At 34.5% G+C, this 12,866-nt stretch overlaps 1 protein-coding gene across 1 annotated transcript; it reads right to left on the bottom strand.

Annotated features, from left to right (window-relative positions):
- Positions 1-11,001: 11,001 nt before the first annotated feature.
- LOC112776416 (galactose-binding lectin-like) lies at positions 11,002-12,119 on the bottom strand. The gene has a single exon (XM_025820577.3). The coding sequence runs from the start codon at positions 11,977-11,979 to the stop codon at positions 11,161-11,163; it is 819 nt and encodes a 272-aa protein (XP_025676362.1). The 5' UTR covers positions 11,980-12,119; the 3' UTR covers positions 11,002-11,160.
- Between the last annotated feature and the right edge of the window lie 747 nt (positions 12,120-12,866).

Genomic DNA, 12,866 nt, shown 5'->3' with positions numbered 1-12,866 from the left:
GAGTTCAGCAAGTATTAGCAACCAAAAAAAAGGGGGCTAAGATTCAATCCCCCCCCTTCTCTTAGCCACTGAAACTATCAATTGGTATCAGAGCTTGGTCTCAAAGAGATCAAACTTTGCAGCTTGGAGTAAAGATCCTTATGGCGGAAAACAGTGGTGCAAATGTGGTGTCCTATAATCTTACTGAAGGTCAATCAAGCAATAGACCCCCTCTTTTCAATGGGAAAAATTATACCTATTGGAAGGAGAGGATGAAGATATTTGTACAAGCAGTGGATTACAGACTGTGAAAAATAATCTTGGAAGGACCTCAATATCCAACTGTTACAAGTGCCGAAGGAGTTGTTTCTCTCAAACCAGAAGCAAGCTGGACAGAGGAAGATAGGAAGAAGGTGGAGTTAAATGCCAAGGCAGTAAACTTACTCAATTGTGCTATCAGTTTCGAGGAATACCGACGGGTATCAAGATGCACAACGGCAAAGGAAATCTGGGACAAATTGCAAATCACCCATGAAGGAACCACCATTGTAAAGAAGACTCGAACAGACATGTTGAATAGAGAGTATGAAATGTTTGCAATGAAAGAAGGAGAGTCCATTGATGAACTGTTCGAACAGTTCAATGCCATCATCGTTGGCTTAGATGCTCTGAGAATTACACACTCTGAATCTGTGCTAGTGAGAAGAGTGTTGAGATGTCTCACAAAAGAGTGAGAAACTAAAGCTTTAATTATTTCTGAGAGCAGTAGCTTAGATTCCATGACAGTTGATGATTTGAGAGGAGATCTTCTTGCTTTTGAAAACACCTATTTGAAAAAAGATTCAAAAAAGAAAGGAATTGTTTTTTCTTCTATGACTAACCCTCTGGATGAAGAATCCATTGATAACTCTTCTGAAAATGAGTTTGTGTTGTTTGCAAAAAAATTCAGAAAAATGGCTAAGCTCAAAAGCAAAGGCAGCAGCTCAAGGAGAGTGAAGAAAGACCTTAGCAAAGTGACTTGCTACAACTGCAAGGAAATGGGGCATTTCAAATCTGATTGTCCCAAGTTAAAGAAGGAAGAAAAACCAAAAAAAGGAAAGAAGAAAGGACTAATGGCCTCATGGGAAGACTTGGAGAATGACTCCGATGATGATGATGATGAAGAAACTGAGACCAAGTCACAAACATGTCTCACGGCAGACCACATAGATCAGGTAGTCTTTCATAACCCTAATACTGAAGATCTTCATCTTATGATAGACCACCTTTCTGAAAAAATAAGATGTTTTCTGCTGGAAAATCAAGAACTTGAACAACAAATTACCATTCTTAAGGCTGAAAACAGTTTTCTAAAAGAAAAAGTAAGAGAGGCCGAAACTGCTTGTGATCTTGTTGAAGAAAATAAGCAGTTAAGAGCCCAAGTTAGAAGCTGTGAAAATAACCATTATGTTCTTGCATATGTAGATTGTTTTAAGCAAAATAAAGAGTTGCTTAAAGAGGTTAAAAGACTTAAGGAAGACTTAGCCAAGTTCACCCAAAGTTCCGAAAATCTGAATCACATCTTGGCTAGTCAAAAATCTCTTTATGATAAGGCTGGGTTGGGGTTCTATAAATCTGAAAAATCACATTTCGAAAATATTACTTCATCTTCTAATAATACAAGATTTCAAGATCCCACCTACTTTAACAAAACAGCAACTCCAAGATTTTGTAGACTATGCAATAGGAATGGACACTTTCCCATTCAATGCTTTTTTGGTGAAAGAATGGTCGGTGATAAGGTTTATAAAATTGTTTTTTATTACAATGGCTTATGACATAGAAGATAGTTTAACGTAAAAGGATCCAAAAGGATTTGGATACCTAAGGTTACTTAAGCTTGTTTTTGTAGGTATGCCTAGCATCCAAAAGAAAAGAAAATATGTGGTATATGGACAGCGGATGCTCTAGGCATATGACCGGAAAGACAACCTTCTTCATAAAGCTTGATGAATATGATGGAGGGCTTGTCACTTTCGGTGATGATGCAAAAGAAAAAATTGTGACTGTTGGGAAAGTGGGTAAAAATTTCTCAACTTGTATAAATGATGTTCTCCTTGTACATGGCTTGAAACATAATTTACTTAGTGTTAGTCAACTATGTGATTTAGGTTTTGAAGTTATTTTTAAGAAGTTTGTTTGTTTAGTTGTTTGTAAGAAAACTGGGAATGTTCTTCTTGAAGCTAAAAGATGCAACAATGTGTATGGATTAACTCTTGAGGATTTAAAGGAACAAAATGTAACATGCTTTACATCTTTTGAATCTGAAAAATGGCTTTGGCATAGAAAGTTGGGACATGCTAGTATGTATCAAATTTCTAAGCTAGTCAAAAGAAATTTGGTTAGAGGAATTCCAAACATCAAGTTTGATAAGGATCTTACTTGTGACGCTTGTCAATTGGGCAAACAAGTAAAATCATCTTTTAAATCAAAAGATGGAATTTCAACCAAACGGCCATTGGAAATGTTACATATTGATCTTTTTGGTCCTACTAGAACTCAAAGTTTAGGAGGTAAACACTATGGTCTTGTGGTGGTAGATGATTACTCTAGATTTGGTTGGGTACTTTTCCTTGCTCATAAGAATGATGCCTTTCATGCTTTTTCCACCCTTTGTAAGAAAATTCAAAATGAAAAGGATTTGAAAATTGCCCATTTGAGAAGTGATCATGGAAGAGAATTTGAAAATCAAGATTTTGAAAAATTCTGTGATGACTTAGGGATTTTTCATAACTTTTCATGCCCTAGAACCCCCAACAAAATGGGGTGGTTGAAAGAAGGAATAGAAGCCTTCAAGAGATAACTAGGGCTATGCTATGTGAGAATGAAATTCCTAAATTTTTGTGGGCTGAAGCTGTGAACACAGCATGTTATATTTTGAATAGAACAATCATTAGAAAAGGATTAAAGAAAACCCCTTATGAGCTATGGAAAGGAACCCCTCCAAATCTTAAGTATTTTCATGTTTTTGGATGCAAATGTTTTGTGCTTAATAATAAAGAAAACCTTGGAAAGGTTGATCCAAAATCCTATGAAGGAATGTTTGTTGGATATTCCACCACAAGCAAGGCCTATAGAGTTTATCTCAAGGAGCATAGGACAATAGAGGAATCCATACATGTTACTTTTTGTGATTCTAACTTAATTCTCAGTACTGTGATAGATAATGATTCAGATTGTGAAGAAGCTGGAACAAGCAAAGAAAATTCCAAATCTGTTCAAAATGAAGAATCTGTCAGTCCAGTTTTGTCTCGTCAGATTAGAGGAGAAATTTCCATTTTGTCTCCTGAGCAGACACGAGCAACTGAAACAGTGAAACCACCAGAAGCTCATCAAAGCTCTACACCTGTCCGAAAGCCTAGAGAATGGAAGTCTATGAGGGGATATCCTCATGACTTCATCATTGGTGATCCCTCTCATGGTGTAACAACAAGATCCTCCACCAAAAGGCAAACTGAACCTAGCAACTTCGCTCTCTTATCACAAATGGAGCCCAACAATGTTAAACAAGCTCTTGAAGATCCATCATGGGTCAAGGCCATGCAAGAGGAACTTGCTCAATTTGACAAGAATGAGGTTTGGACATTAGTACCTCATCCGGATGGTAAGAAGGTAACGGGTACTAAGTGGGTATTTAAAAATAAACTTAGTGAGGATGGACAAGTTGTTCGTAACAAGGCTAGATTAGTGGCCCAAGGTTATGATCAAGAAGAAGGTATAGATTTTGATGAGTCTTTTGCTCCGGTAGCTAGAATGGAAGCAATTAGATTGCTTCTTGCCTATGCCGCCCATAAAGGTTTCAAAATGTTTCAAATGGATGTTAAGTGTGCTTTCCTTAATGGCTTTATTGATAGAGAAGTGTATGTGACACAACCCCCCGGTTTCGAACAAAAAGAGTTTCCAAATCATGTTTTCAAATTAACTAAAGCTCTTTATGGTCTTAGACAGGCTCCAAGAGCTTGGTATGAAAGGCTTAGTGCCTTCTTGTTGGAAAATCAATTTCAAAGGGGTACCACCGACACTACTTTATTTATTAAAGCATCTAATGATGACATACTCCTTGTTCAAGTTTATGTTGATGATATTGTATATGGATCGGCCAACATTTCCTTGTGTGAAGAGTTTAGAAAACTCATGACTAGTGAGTTTGAAATGAGTTTAATGGGAGAGCTTACTTTCTTTCTTGGCCTCCAAATTAAACAAACTCCTAGTGATACTTTTATTTACTAAGGAAAATATGCAAAAGAACTTACTAAAAAGTTTGGCCTAGAAAATTCCAAAGCAATGGGTACACCAATGCATCCCAACACAAAACTTGAAAAGGATGATGATGGTCAAAATGTGGATGAAACAAGGTATAGGGGAATGATAGGTTCACTCATGTACCTTACCTCCTCTAGACCGGACATTGTCCAAAGTGTGGGTGTATGTTCAAGGTTCCAATCTCACCCAAAAGAATCCCATCTCACGGCTGTTAAGCGCATCATTAGATATATTAAGGGAACTTGTGATTATGGATTATGGTATCCTAAATCTGATGACTTTTGTGCAGTAGGATTTTGTGATGCAGATTATGCGGGAGATAGAGTGGATAGAAGAAGCACGTCCGGCATGTGTTGCTTCCTTGGAAGCTCACTCAACATGTGGTCAAGCAAGAAACAAGCCACAGTGGCTTTATCCACTGCTAAAGTAGAATACATTTTCGCATCTGCATGTTGCACTCAATTAATTTGGTTAAAAACACAATTAGAAGATTACAAATTAAAAATCAATAGTATATCCTTATTTTGTGATAATATGAGTGCTATAAACATTTCAAAAAATCCTGTTTTGCACTCAAGAACAAAGCACATTGAGATAAAATATCACTTTATTAGGGAACATGTACAAAAGGGAACTATTGATATTCAATTTGTAAAATCTGAAGACCAAATTGCTGATATTTTTACAAAACTCCTCTATGAAGACAGATTCTGTAGCTTAAGAAAAAAGTTTGGGAATGTTTGATTTAAGTTTCATTGAAAATTCTTGAATTTTTTAACACTGTCCAGTTTTGTCTCGTAGGTTTGGACGAGATAAAATACATAAAGGAGCTGTGGTCAAGGGGGAGGCAACGCAGAGTTCAAAATTTTATGGGCCCCACCAAAATTTCTTGACCCCACCTTAACAATTTTGTTAGTTATCTCTCTATGCAAATAAGAATCTTCTTCCTTATGTCATCATATCCTATTGGAAGTGGTTATTGTCAAATCAAATCCCTCTCTCCATCTAATCCCTTGATTTAAGGCAACAACTTTTCAGTTTTAGATTTCAAAAATTAAAAGAAAAATCATTTTTGAGTAATAACCTCTCCATAATGGTCATTAACCGCTCACTAATGGTCATTACTTCCACCAAATTCTCTCTCCAATCCTCATTTAATGTGTCTCTCACCTTCCTTCTTCCCCACTCATTCAGTTACCTCACCAACCTTTCATATTCGGTTTTCTCCCATCACCATGAAAAAGAAAACCGCGCCAAGAAAAAGTGAAAGGCTCCTATTCTCTGAAAAACAGTCTACTCCACAATCTCACACACACATTCACATCCATTCTACATCATCTTCATCACCCTCACCTCCTTCAAAACGCACAGACGCAATGAGAAGAAAGGTCATTGCCACAAAAACTTTCTCAAGGAAGAAGAAAAGTGTTCCCGTGGCAGAAGAAGAAGAGTCTCATACTTCTCCTATCCCTTCCCCTCCACAATCACCACCAAAGAGATCAACTCCTCATGCATCCGGAAAGAGTACTCAAAAGACTAAGGGTTTTGCTCTTCACGACACAACCGAACCTCCAAATTTGGAATCCCTGGAATTCAGAAACAAGTATGGCAAGACTCACTCCCACTTTGATCCTAGCAGATTCAACTCTTGTACTTCCTTTGAGTTTCACAATGAGGTTATGGAAAAACGTCATCTATGTACAACCTACCTTGTGAATCTCGACACTCTCACTAACAAGGGCATCAACATCTCCTCTCTGTTTGAACTCCTAAACTGGAAGCCCCTTCTTCTCATTCAGAAACCAGTCTATCCTGGCCTAGTCCGAGAGTTCTACGCCAATATGCGGCTCATTGACAGCACTCTTCATTCCTATGTCAAAAGGGTTCAAATAGCCCTTGATTCTGAGACCATTGGAGCGACCCTGGGCTTCAAGGATGAAGGACCGCGAGCGTATATGGTAGACAAATGGGATATACAAGTCGGTGTTTCATACAAAGCAGTTCTTCAGCACATCTGCGAGAATCTTTCTGGCTTGCATGGAACGATTCCAACCCACAAAGCTCTAGGACCAGTCAATTCTCTGCTTCACCGAATCATCACCCATATTTTAACTCCCCAAAGCGGCTCACACAACCGAGTACATAATGCCCCTTTGATGACAAAAGGGGGAGAAAAGCTGAAAATTGAAATATGAAAAATAGGGGAGGAGAAAATAGAAAACAGGGGAGAAAAGCTGAAAATTGAAATATGAAAAACAGGGGAGGAGAAAATAGAAAACAGGGGATGAAATTTTTTGTTGAAAATTTATGATCACCCTTGTTATATTTGGTGCTTGATGATAATATTGAAACTGCATTGTGTTTGCTGATTTGCTTGATGATAATATTGAAACTGCATTGTGTTTGCTGATATTGTTTAATAATGAGTTGACAATGCATTTGTTTTATGAAGAATGGTTGATAATTAACCGTGATGAATGTATACGCATGATTAAAACTCTGTTTTCATCTTGGTTAATATGCTTAATTTTTTTGACAGTTCCTTTAAACCATGGAAAGCATAAAAAAACTGCCATGTTTTTGACCATATGTGCTTCAAATATTTTTCTTACCATAATAATGCTCTGATATCTTGTTTAGAAAAATATTTGAATAAACTTTCTTGTTGATTGGTGTGTGTAAAAAGTTTGAGCAGTAAATCAGTTTATGATATCAAATGAGTTTTGATTATCAATTTAAAATTGCTCATAAATCAAGCATTTAGCATCATATAATATGCTAAATAACATTGTTCTTGAAGCTTGATTAAAATGTTACAGGTTAGTGCTTCCCTTAGTAAAATAAGCATACATCAAGGGGGAGCCATGTGACATTTAGAAAGGGGGAGAAATTCAATCTTCAAAGGGAGTATTCTTTACTCAATTTTTAAAAAAAAAAAAAATTCCCATTTCAATTTTAAATGTTTGTCATCAAGGGGGAGATTGATGAGTTTGGAAAACTCCAAATTAATATTTGTGATGACTAAACATTATTAAACAAAATTATTAATTTTGATTTCTCATCTAACATATATTAATTAATAATTTTGTGTTGCAGGTTTTATAATTGGGCCGAAATAAAAAGAAAGATCCCAAGCCCAATAAATTAAAATTCAGCCCTATGTAATTCTTGTTTTGTGATTGTTGGCTGAAAAGGTTTTATCAGTTGGGCCAGAATAAATTTTGTTACTATAAGCAAAGCTTTCCTATATGTTCAATGCTTGATCCAAATTTCATCAGGAAAGCAAATGTTATTATTGGGCCAGAAATTAAATGTTGTTGCAACTAAGCCCAATTTCACATTTAATGAGAAGTTCCTCATGCATGATCCGAAATCCATGATAAAGAAAGCAAAAATTGCTTTCAACGGATCCAAGCACTTCACCATGTGATGGATTCCAAAATTCATTACATTGTCATTTAATGCATGGGAACTATGAGAGAGAAAGTTGCAGCTGAATTGATTGATGGCCATAGTGCTGCACGCCACTCTAAGCTAGGGAAGTAAAAGCAACTTTCACCAACTAATTGGTTTATTACATTTGAATTGCTTTTATTTTAAGTTGTTTATTCTCTCTCATCTCTTTCTTCTTTTCGGTCAATATCTAGAAAATAAAGGAAGCCATGGAAGCTATATGGAGCTACCGAAATGAAGCTGCATGCATCAAGACCATCAAGCTAATGATGGCAAGAAAACATACTAAAATAAAAATGAGCTGTAGCTAAGATTTTCACCAAATATGGTTAGATTTGGTGAAGTAATCTTGAGCTCTTCATGCTCAAAAATGGACGATGAAGATTCGGCCAGCAAGGGAGATTCTTGAAGCATGGCTTGTCTTTGATTCTGCTCAACCACCACAGGAAGTAGCTAGAGTGGCGAAGTGATGGTTGAGGCAGAGATTGAAGCAGATGAAGTCATTATCATCATGAAGCATCAAGGGCCAGAAATTCATCTTGGAGAGCAAGTCAAGGATGGAGAGTTCGGATTGATGAAGGGTGATGATCAAGAAAGGACTAGAGGTAATTGTATGTTGGGTTTTGCATGATTATCTCTTCTCTCTCTATGTGGCCGAACCGGTTCTGTTTGTTGAAGGAGAAAGAAGTTGGTTTGGGTGTTGGCTTCAAGTGTGGAGGCTTCCCTCTTCTTTAAAAAGAGAGAACAGCCACTGTTTGGAGCAAGGAGTTAGAAGTAAGCAGTGAGAGTGCAAGGCACAGGATTCTCAGAGCTACCTAAGCTTACAGATTTTCTTCTCCTTCAATGTATTCTGTTTAGTATTTTTCTGTTTAATTTTGTCATGTCTTGAGTCTCATGGAAAAAGGCAAACAGTGAGGTTTGTATGAAAAAGCCATAGAGCGAAAAAAGGCAGAGAGTGCAAAATTAAAAGAAAAAGCCTTAGATGTTTTAGAGTTCCTTTGTTCATCTATGTTGTGTTTCATGATTCTGTGGGAATCCCCTTGTAAGTTGGGTTAGCACTTTACAGTTTGTAATCAAGTTGATTATAGTGAAATTCCATCATTGTTGTGATGGAGACTGGATGTAGGCTGCACTGCACTTAGCAGCTGAACCAGGATATATCTGGGTGTAATCTTTCTTCTCTCCTACTCCATTTCTGTTTTCTACTGCACAGGAGCAAAAACTAAAAATGTCTCGTGCTAAGTGACGAGACAAAACGAAAAGTCTCGTGGCTAGGGACGAGACAAAAGAAAAAGTCTCGTGTCCAGAGACGAGCTAAAACAGAAAAGTCTCCTCTGAGTTCAGCAAGTATTAGCAACCAAAAAAAAGGGGGCTAAGATTCAACTCCCCATTCTCTTAGCCACTGAAATCATCATAGCTCAAATGACATAGTCTTTCTATACTCAATTAAGAGGTTGCGGGTTCGAGTCTCCTATCTTTGATAAAAAAATACTTTATCCCATAACTAACTTGGACTGGTCGAATGATCAGTTCAGATTGAAAAATATCGTAAACAACAAAAAAATATATTTTATCCCATACTTTTAAATATTAACGATTAACTAATAACCAAAAATTAATAAATTTTATGATCTAATATTCTTCAATAATTATGTATGCATATTCATTTAGATTTTATCAAATATGAGACGTTCAAAAATTATTAAAATTTATTATTTTTAATTATTAATTTAATTTTTTAATTTAATAATTTAATAATATATTTTATTTTATATTTTAAATATTAATAATTAACTGATAATAAAAAAAATTCTGATAGTGTTCCAATATTTTTCATCATAATTATCATATGAACCCAGTTGAAAAACCATGGATACATACAAGTATGAAGTTAGTATTTGGTAACACGTGTTATGTCTACTTATCAGAGGTAGTCGCTTAGAATATGTATTTTAAGTTTTTAACATTTATTTATAGTAACTAGGTCTTAACATTCAAAACTTCGGCATATGGCTGGGTCCTATTTAAAAGATTAGTCCTCATGAGTCATGACTAATAAAAAATTAAGAACTATACAAATAAAAAATTAGTTAGAATTTATGATGCACAAGCATTAATAGATGGAGACCACTTTAATAAACACATTTAAAATATTTTTTTTAAAGACATTTATATGTGTTATTTTATTATTAGATATCTTTATTAAATTGGTTAATAATTTATTTTTTAATAAATTAGAACAAAATCGATTTATTATAGTAACAATAATAAATTCAATGGTTTGCATTATAATTATTAGAACCAATTTGATCGGATCGAATTATACAATCTAAATAGAATATTTTTAAATTTTTTGATAAAAAGATAAATATATCCCTAACTTTTTGTTTTGTGGATATTTAAATTCCTAAAAATTTAAAAATATAATTAAATTTCTAAAAAAAAAATTGAATTTATTGTTATTATAATAAAAAAATCAATTTTATTCAAATTTGTAAATAATCGGTTCATTAATACGTCTAATAATAATGTGACACGTGAACATCTTTACAAAAAGACGTTTTACATGTCTTTATGAAAACATCCCCTTAATAGATAGATAAGAGATACGATGCGACATAAAACACATAGATATATAAATTTAAAATTTTTATAAAATACGAGAATATAATATATAAAAAATATAAAAAAATTAAATAAATTATAATAATATTTTAATATTTTATTAATATTAAAATATATATTATTTCTAAATTTATTTTAAAATATATGTTAAAAATAAGGTTAGATATGCTGACACGTAATGGTATTTAAGTGTGTCGAATCATGTTGGTAAAATTTTTTTATTAAAATATAGTTGGACATAGAAAATACGCGTAAATCAAATGAATATCGATAAGTATCGTGTCCAAAATGTGACTGATATGTACATATGGTAAATTAGAAAAGTGTCGCTTCGCTTGATAAGTTTTTTTTGTTGTCCATGGTATCCCACAGTTCAATAGGTCAAAAATTAATTCGTGGCTCGAAACTCTATTTAAAGTTTGCTGCATGCACAAAGCAAAATTGAAATCTACAACACTTACTTAACCAAGCAAGTTGACCTGGGTTGGTTTCTTGATAAGTTAAAATGTAAGTTAACCGAGCAAATATTTTTTAAATTTTAGATTTTTATTTAATTTTAAGTATTTTTTATAATAGTTTAAATTCATGTTCTTTTAAAAAAATAAAAAAAATTACTAATTAGCTACAATTAAATGCACCAAGTTCTCTCACAAAGTTGTTATTTAAATAATCAACGGTCCAACCACAAGTTGATTAGTGAAAATATATATGGAACCGTACACGCACAGACACAGTCGATACTGATACACACATATGGTCTGTTTCTTTATTTTAAAGTAGTACTAGTTAGCGTAGACCAAATCATGCGGTTGCAATATCCATTATTGTTCCATTGCTGCTGATGCTTGTTGTTGTCTTCAAGGTTGAAATGAAAGACCATGAACGGATGAGATGAATCTGACGACCGCCAACCGACGAAGCAGATGAAAACCCGAACTTGACCTTTTCCGGAAGCTTCGCCTTCAAATCAACAACATCAGCGATGGTATTAATATCGCCACTCTCATTGATCACAGCAACACTCAATGTCTTTGATGGAGAGTCATAGATCACAGTCACTTTCACCACCGACCCACTCACTCTTTTCCATTCCACAGTCTTGGACGAAACCAGAGTGTTTACATCGATTCCAACGTGTTGATAGGGTGGATCCTTGAACTCAGAGTTGGAGTAGGAATCAAATTCTACACCAACAAATTGACCGACGCCGTTAGAGCTTGCAACCCCTAAGGTGCCGCCAACTCCGCCGGACGGAATCTGCGTATCTTCCGGTGCAACGAAGAAAATAATACCGTCGGCCGCATTATAACCTTGCAGATCCGTCAGCTGGAAAGAGAACGAGGTGACGAAGCTGGCAACATTGCCGGTGGCTTTGTCCCAAAGGCGCACGGGCGTGCCATACAGGACACGCCCGGCGCTATAGGAACTTTTGACGTTGGTGAGTTGTACATTGCCGTCGGAAAGAACGGTGGCGTCGCCTTGGAGATTTATTGCGGGGTTACCTTGGGCGAAAGAGTTGAAGTTGAAGGAAACTGTTTCAGTTTCGGATGCTGAGTTCACCTTCTTACTTGCTACTACAAGCAAGAGGAAGAAAGTAAGAAGAGCATAAAATGGTTTCATGGTGGGAGGGAGAGTTATTTGAGTGAGGATTTTCAATATTAAGTACTAGTGGCTTCGAATGGTTTTGATGATTGCCAGTGGGGGAAGTTCATGTATTTATACACCCACCAGAGGGAGAAAATGGCATCAAAATCAAACTGATCTTAATCTAAATATTATATATATAAAAAAGATTATATCCTTTTCATATGAGAGGTATACGATAAAATTAACAATTATTTTAGGGGAAGTTCTATGTTGGCACAGGGGAGTGGTTGCTAAAATTAAAATAATTATATAAAATTTAATTTTTTTTATTATAAGTATTTTTATTTTGTTTTTATAAAAATAAGAGTGTTAGAAGCCATTAATTTTTATGATTTATAATCATCAAATAGCTATTAATGATGATTTTAATTGTGTGAGATTTTATCCAATGGCTCACTTTTCTTTGCTGGTTATATGCTGGCCAGAATTTGAAAAAGTTGCTGGCCCCTAAACGTTTTCTAAAAATAATTATCATTTTTAAATTTTAATACTTTATTAATTAGTTTATATTTATTGTATTATTATATTATTATAGGTGAAAACTCACATACAGTTATTTTCATGTGAAGTTAATATTTAAGAACCGTTAGATGATTTAACAAGTTTGACTAAATATCATCTAAAATTTTTCAACTATTAACTTCATATAAAGATAGTTATATGAGTCTTTACCTATTATTATATACTATAAGTATTTATTTTAAAAATAATATTAATAGATATCATATAATTATAAAAAGAAAAAATAAATTGTGATTAATAAATTTTTTTTGTTTATCTTTTTAATTTGTATATATTTAATAAAATTTATAATTAAATAAAATATAGTTAATTTTAAAATGAGTGACTTTAAAATTAAA

Source organism: Arachis hypogaea, chromosome 19 (genome assembly GCF_003086295.3).
Source record: "Arachis hypogaea cultivar Tifrunner chromosome 19, arahy.Tifrunner.gnm2.J5K5, whole genome shotgun sequence".
NCBI lineage: Eukaryota > Viridiplantae > Streptophyta > Magnoliopsida > Fabales > Fabaceae > Arachis > Arachis hypogaea.
This window is presented reverse-complemented; position numbering and strand designations above follow the sequence as displayed.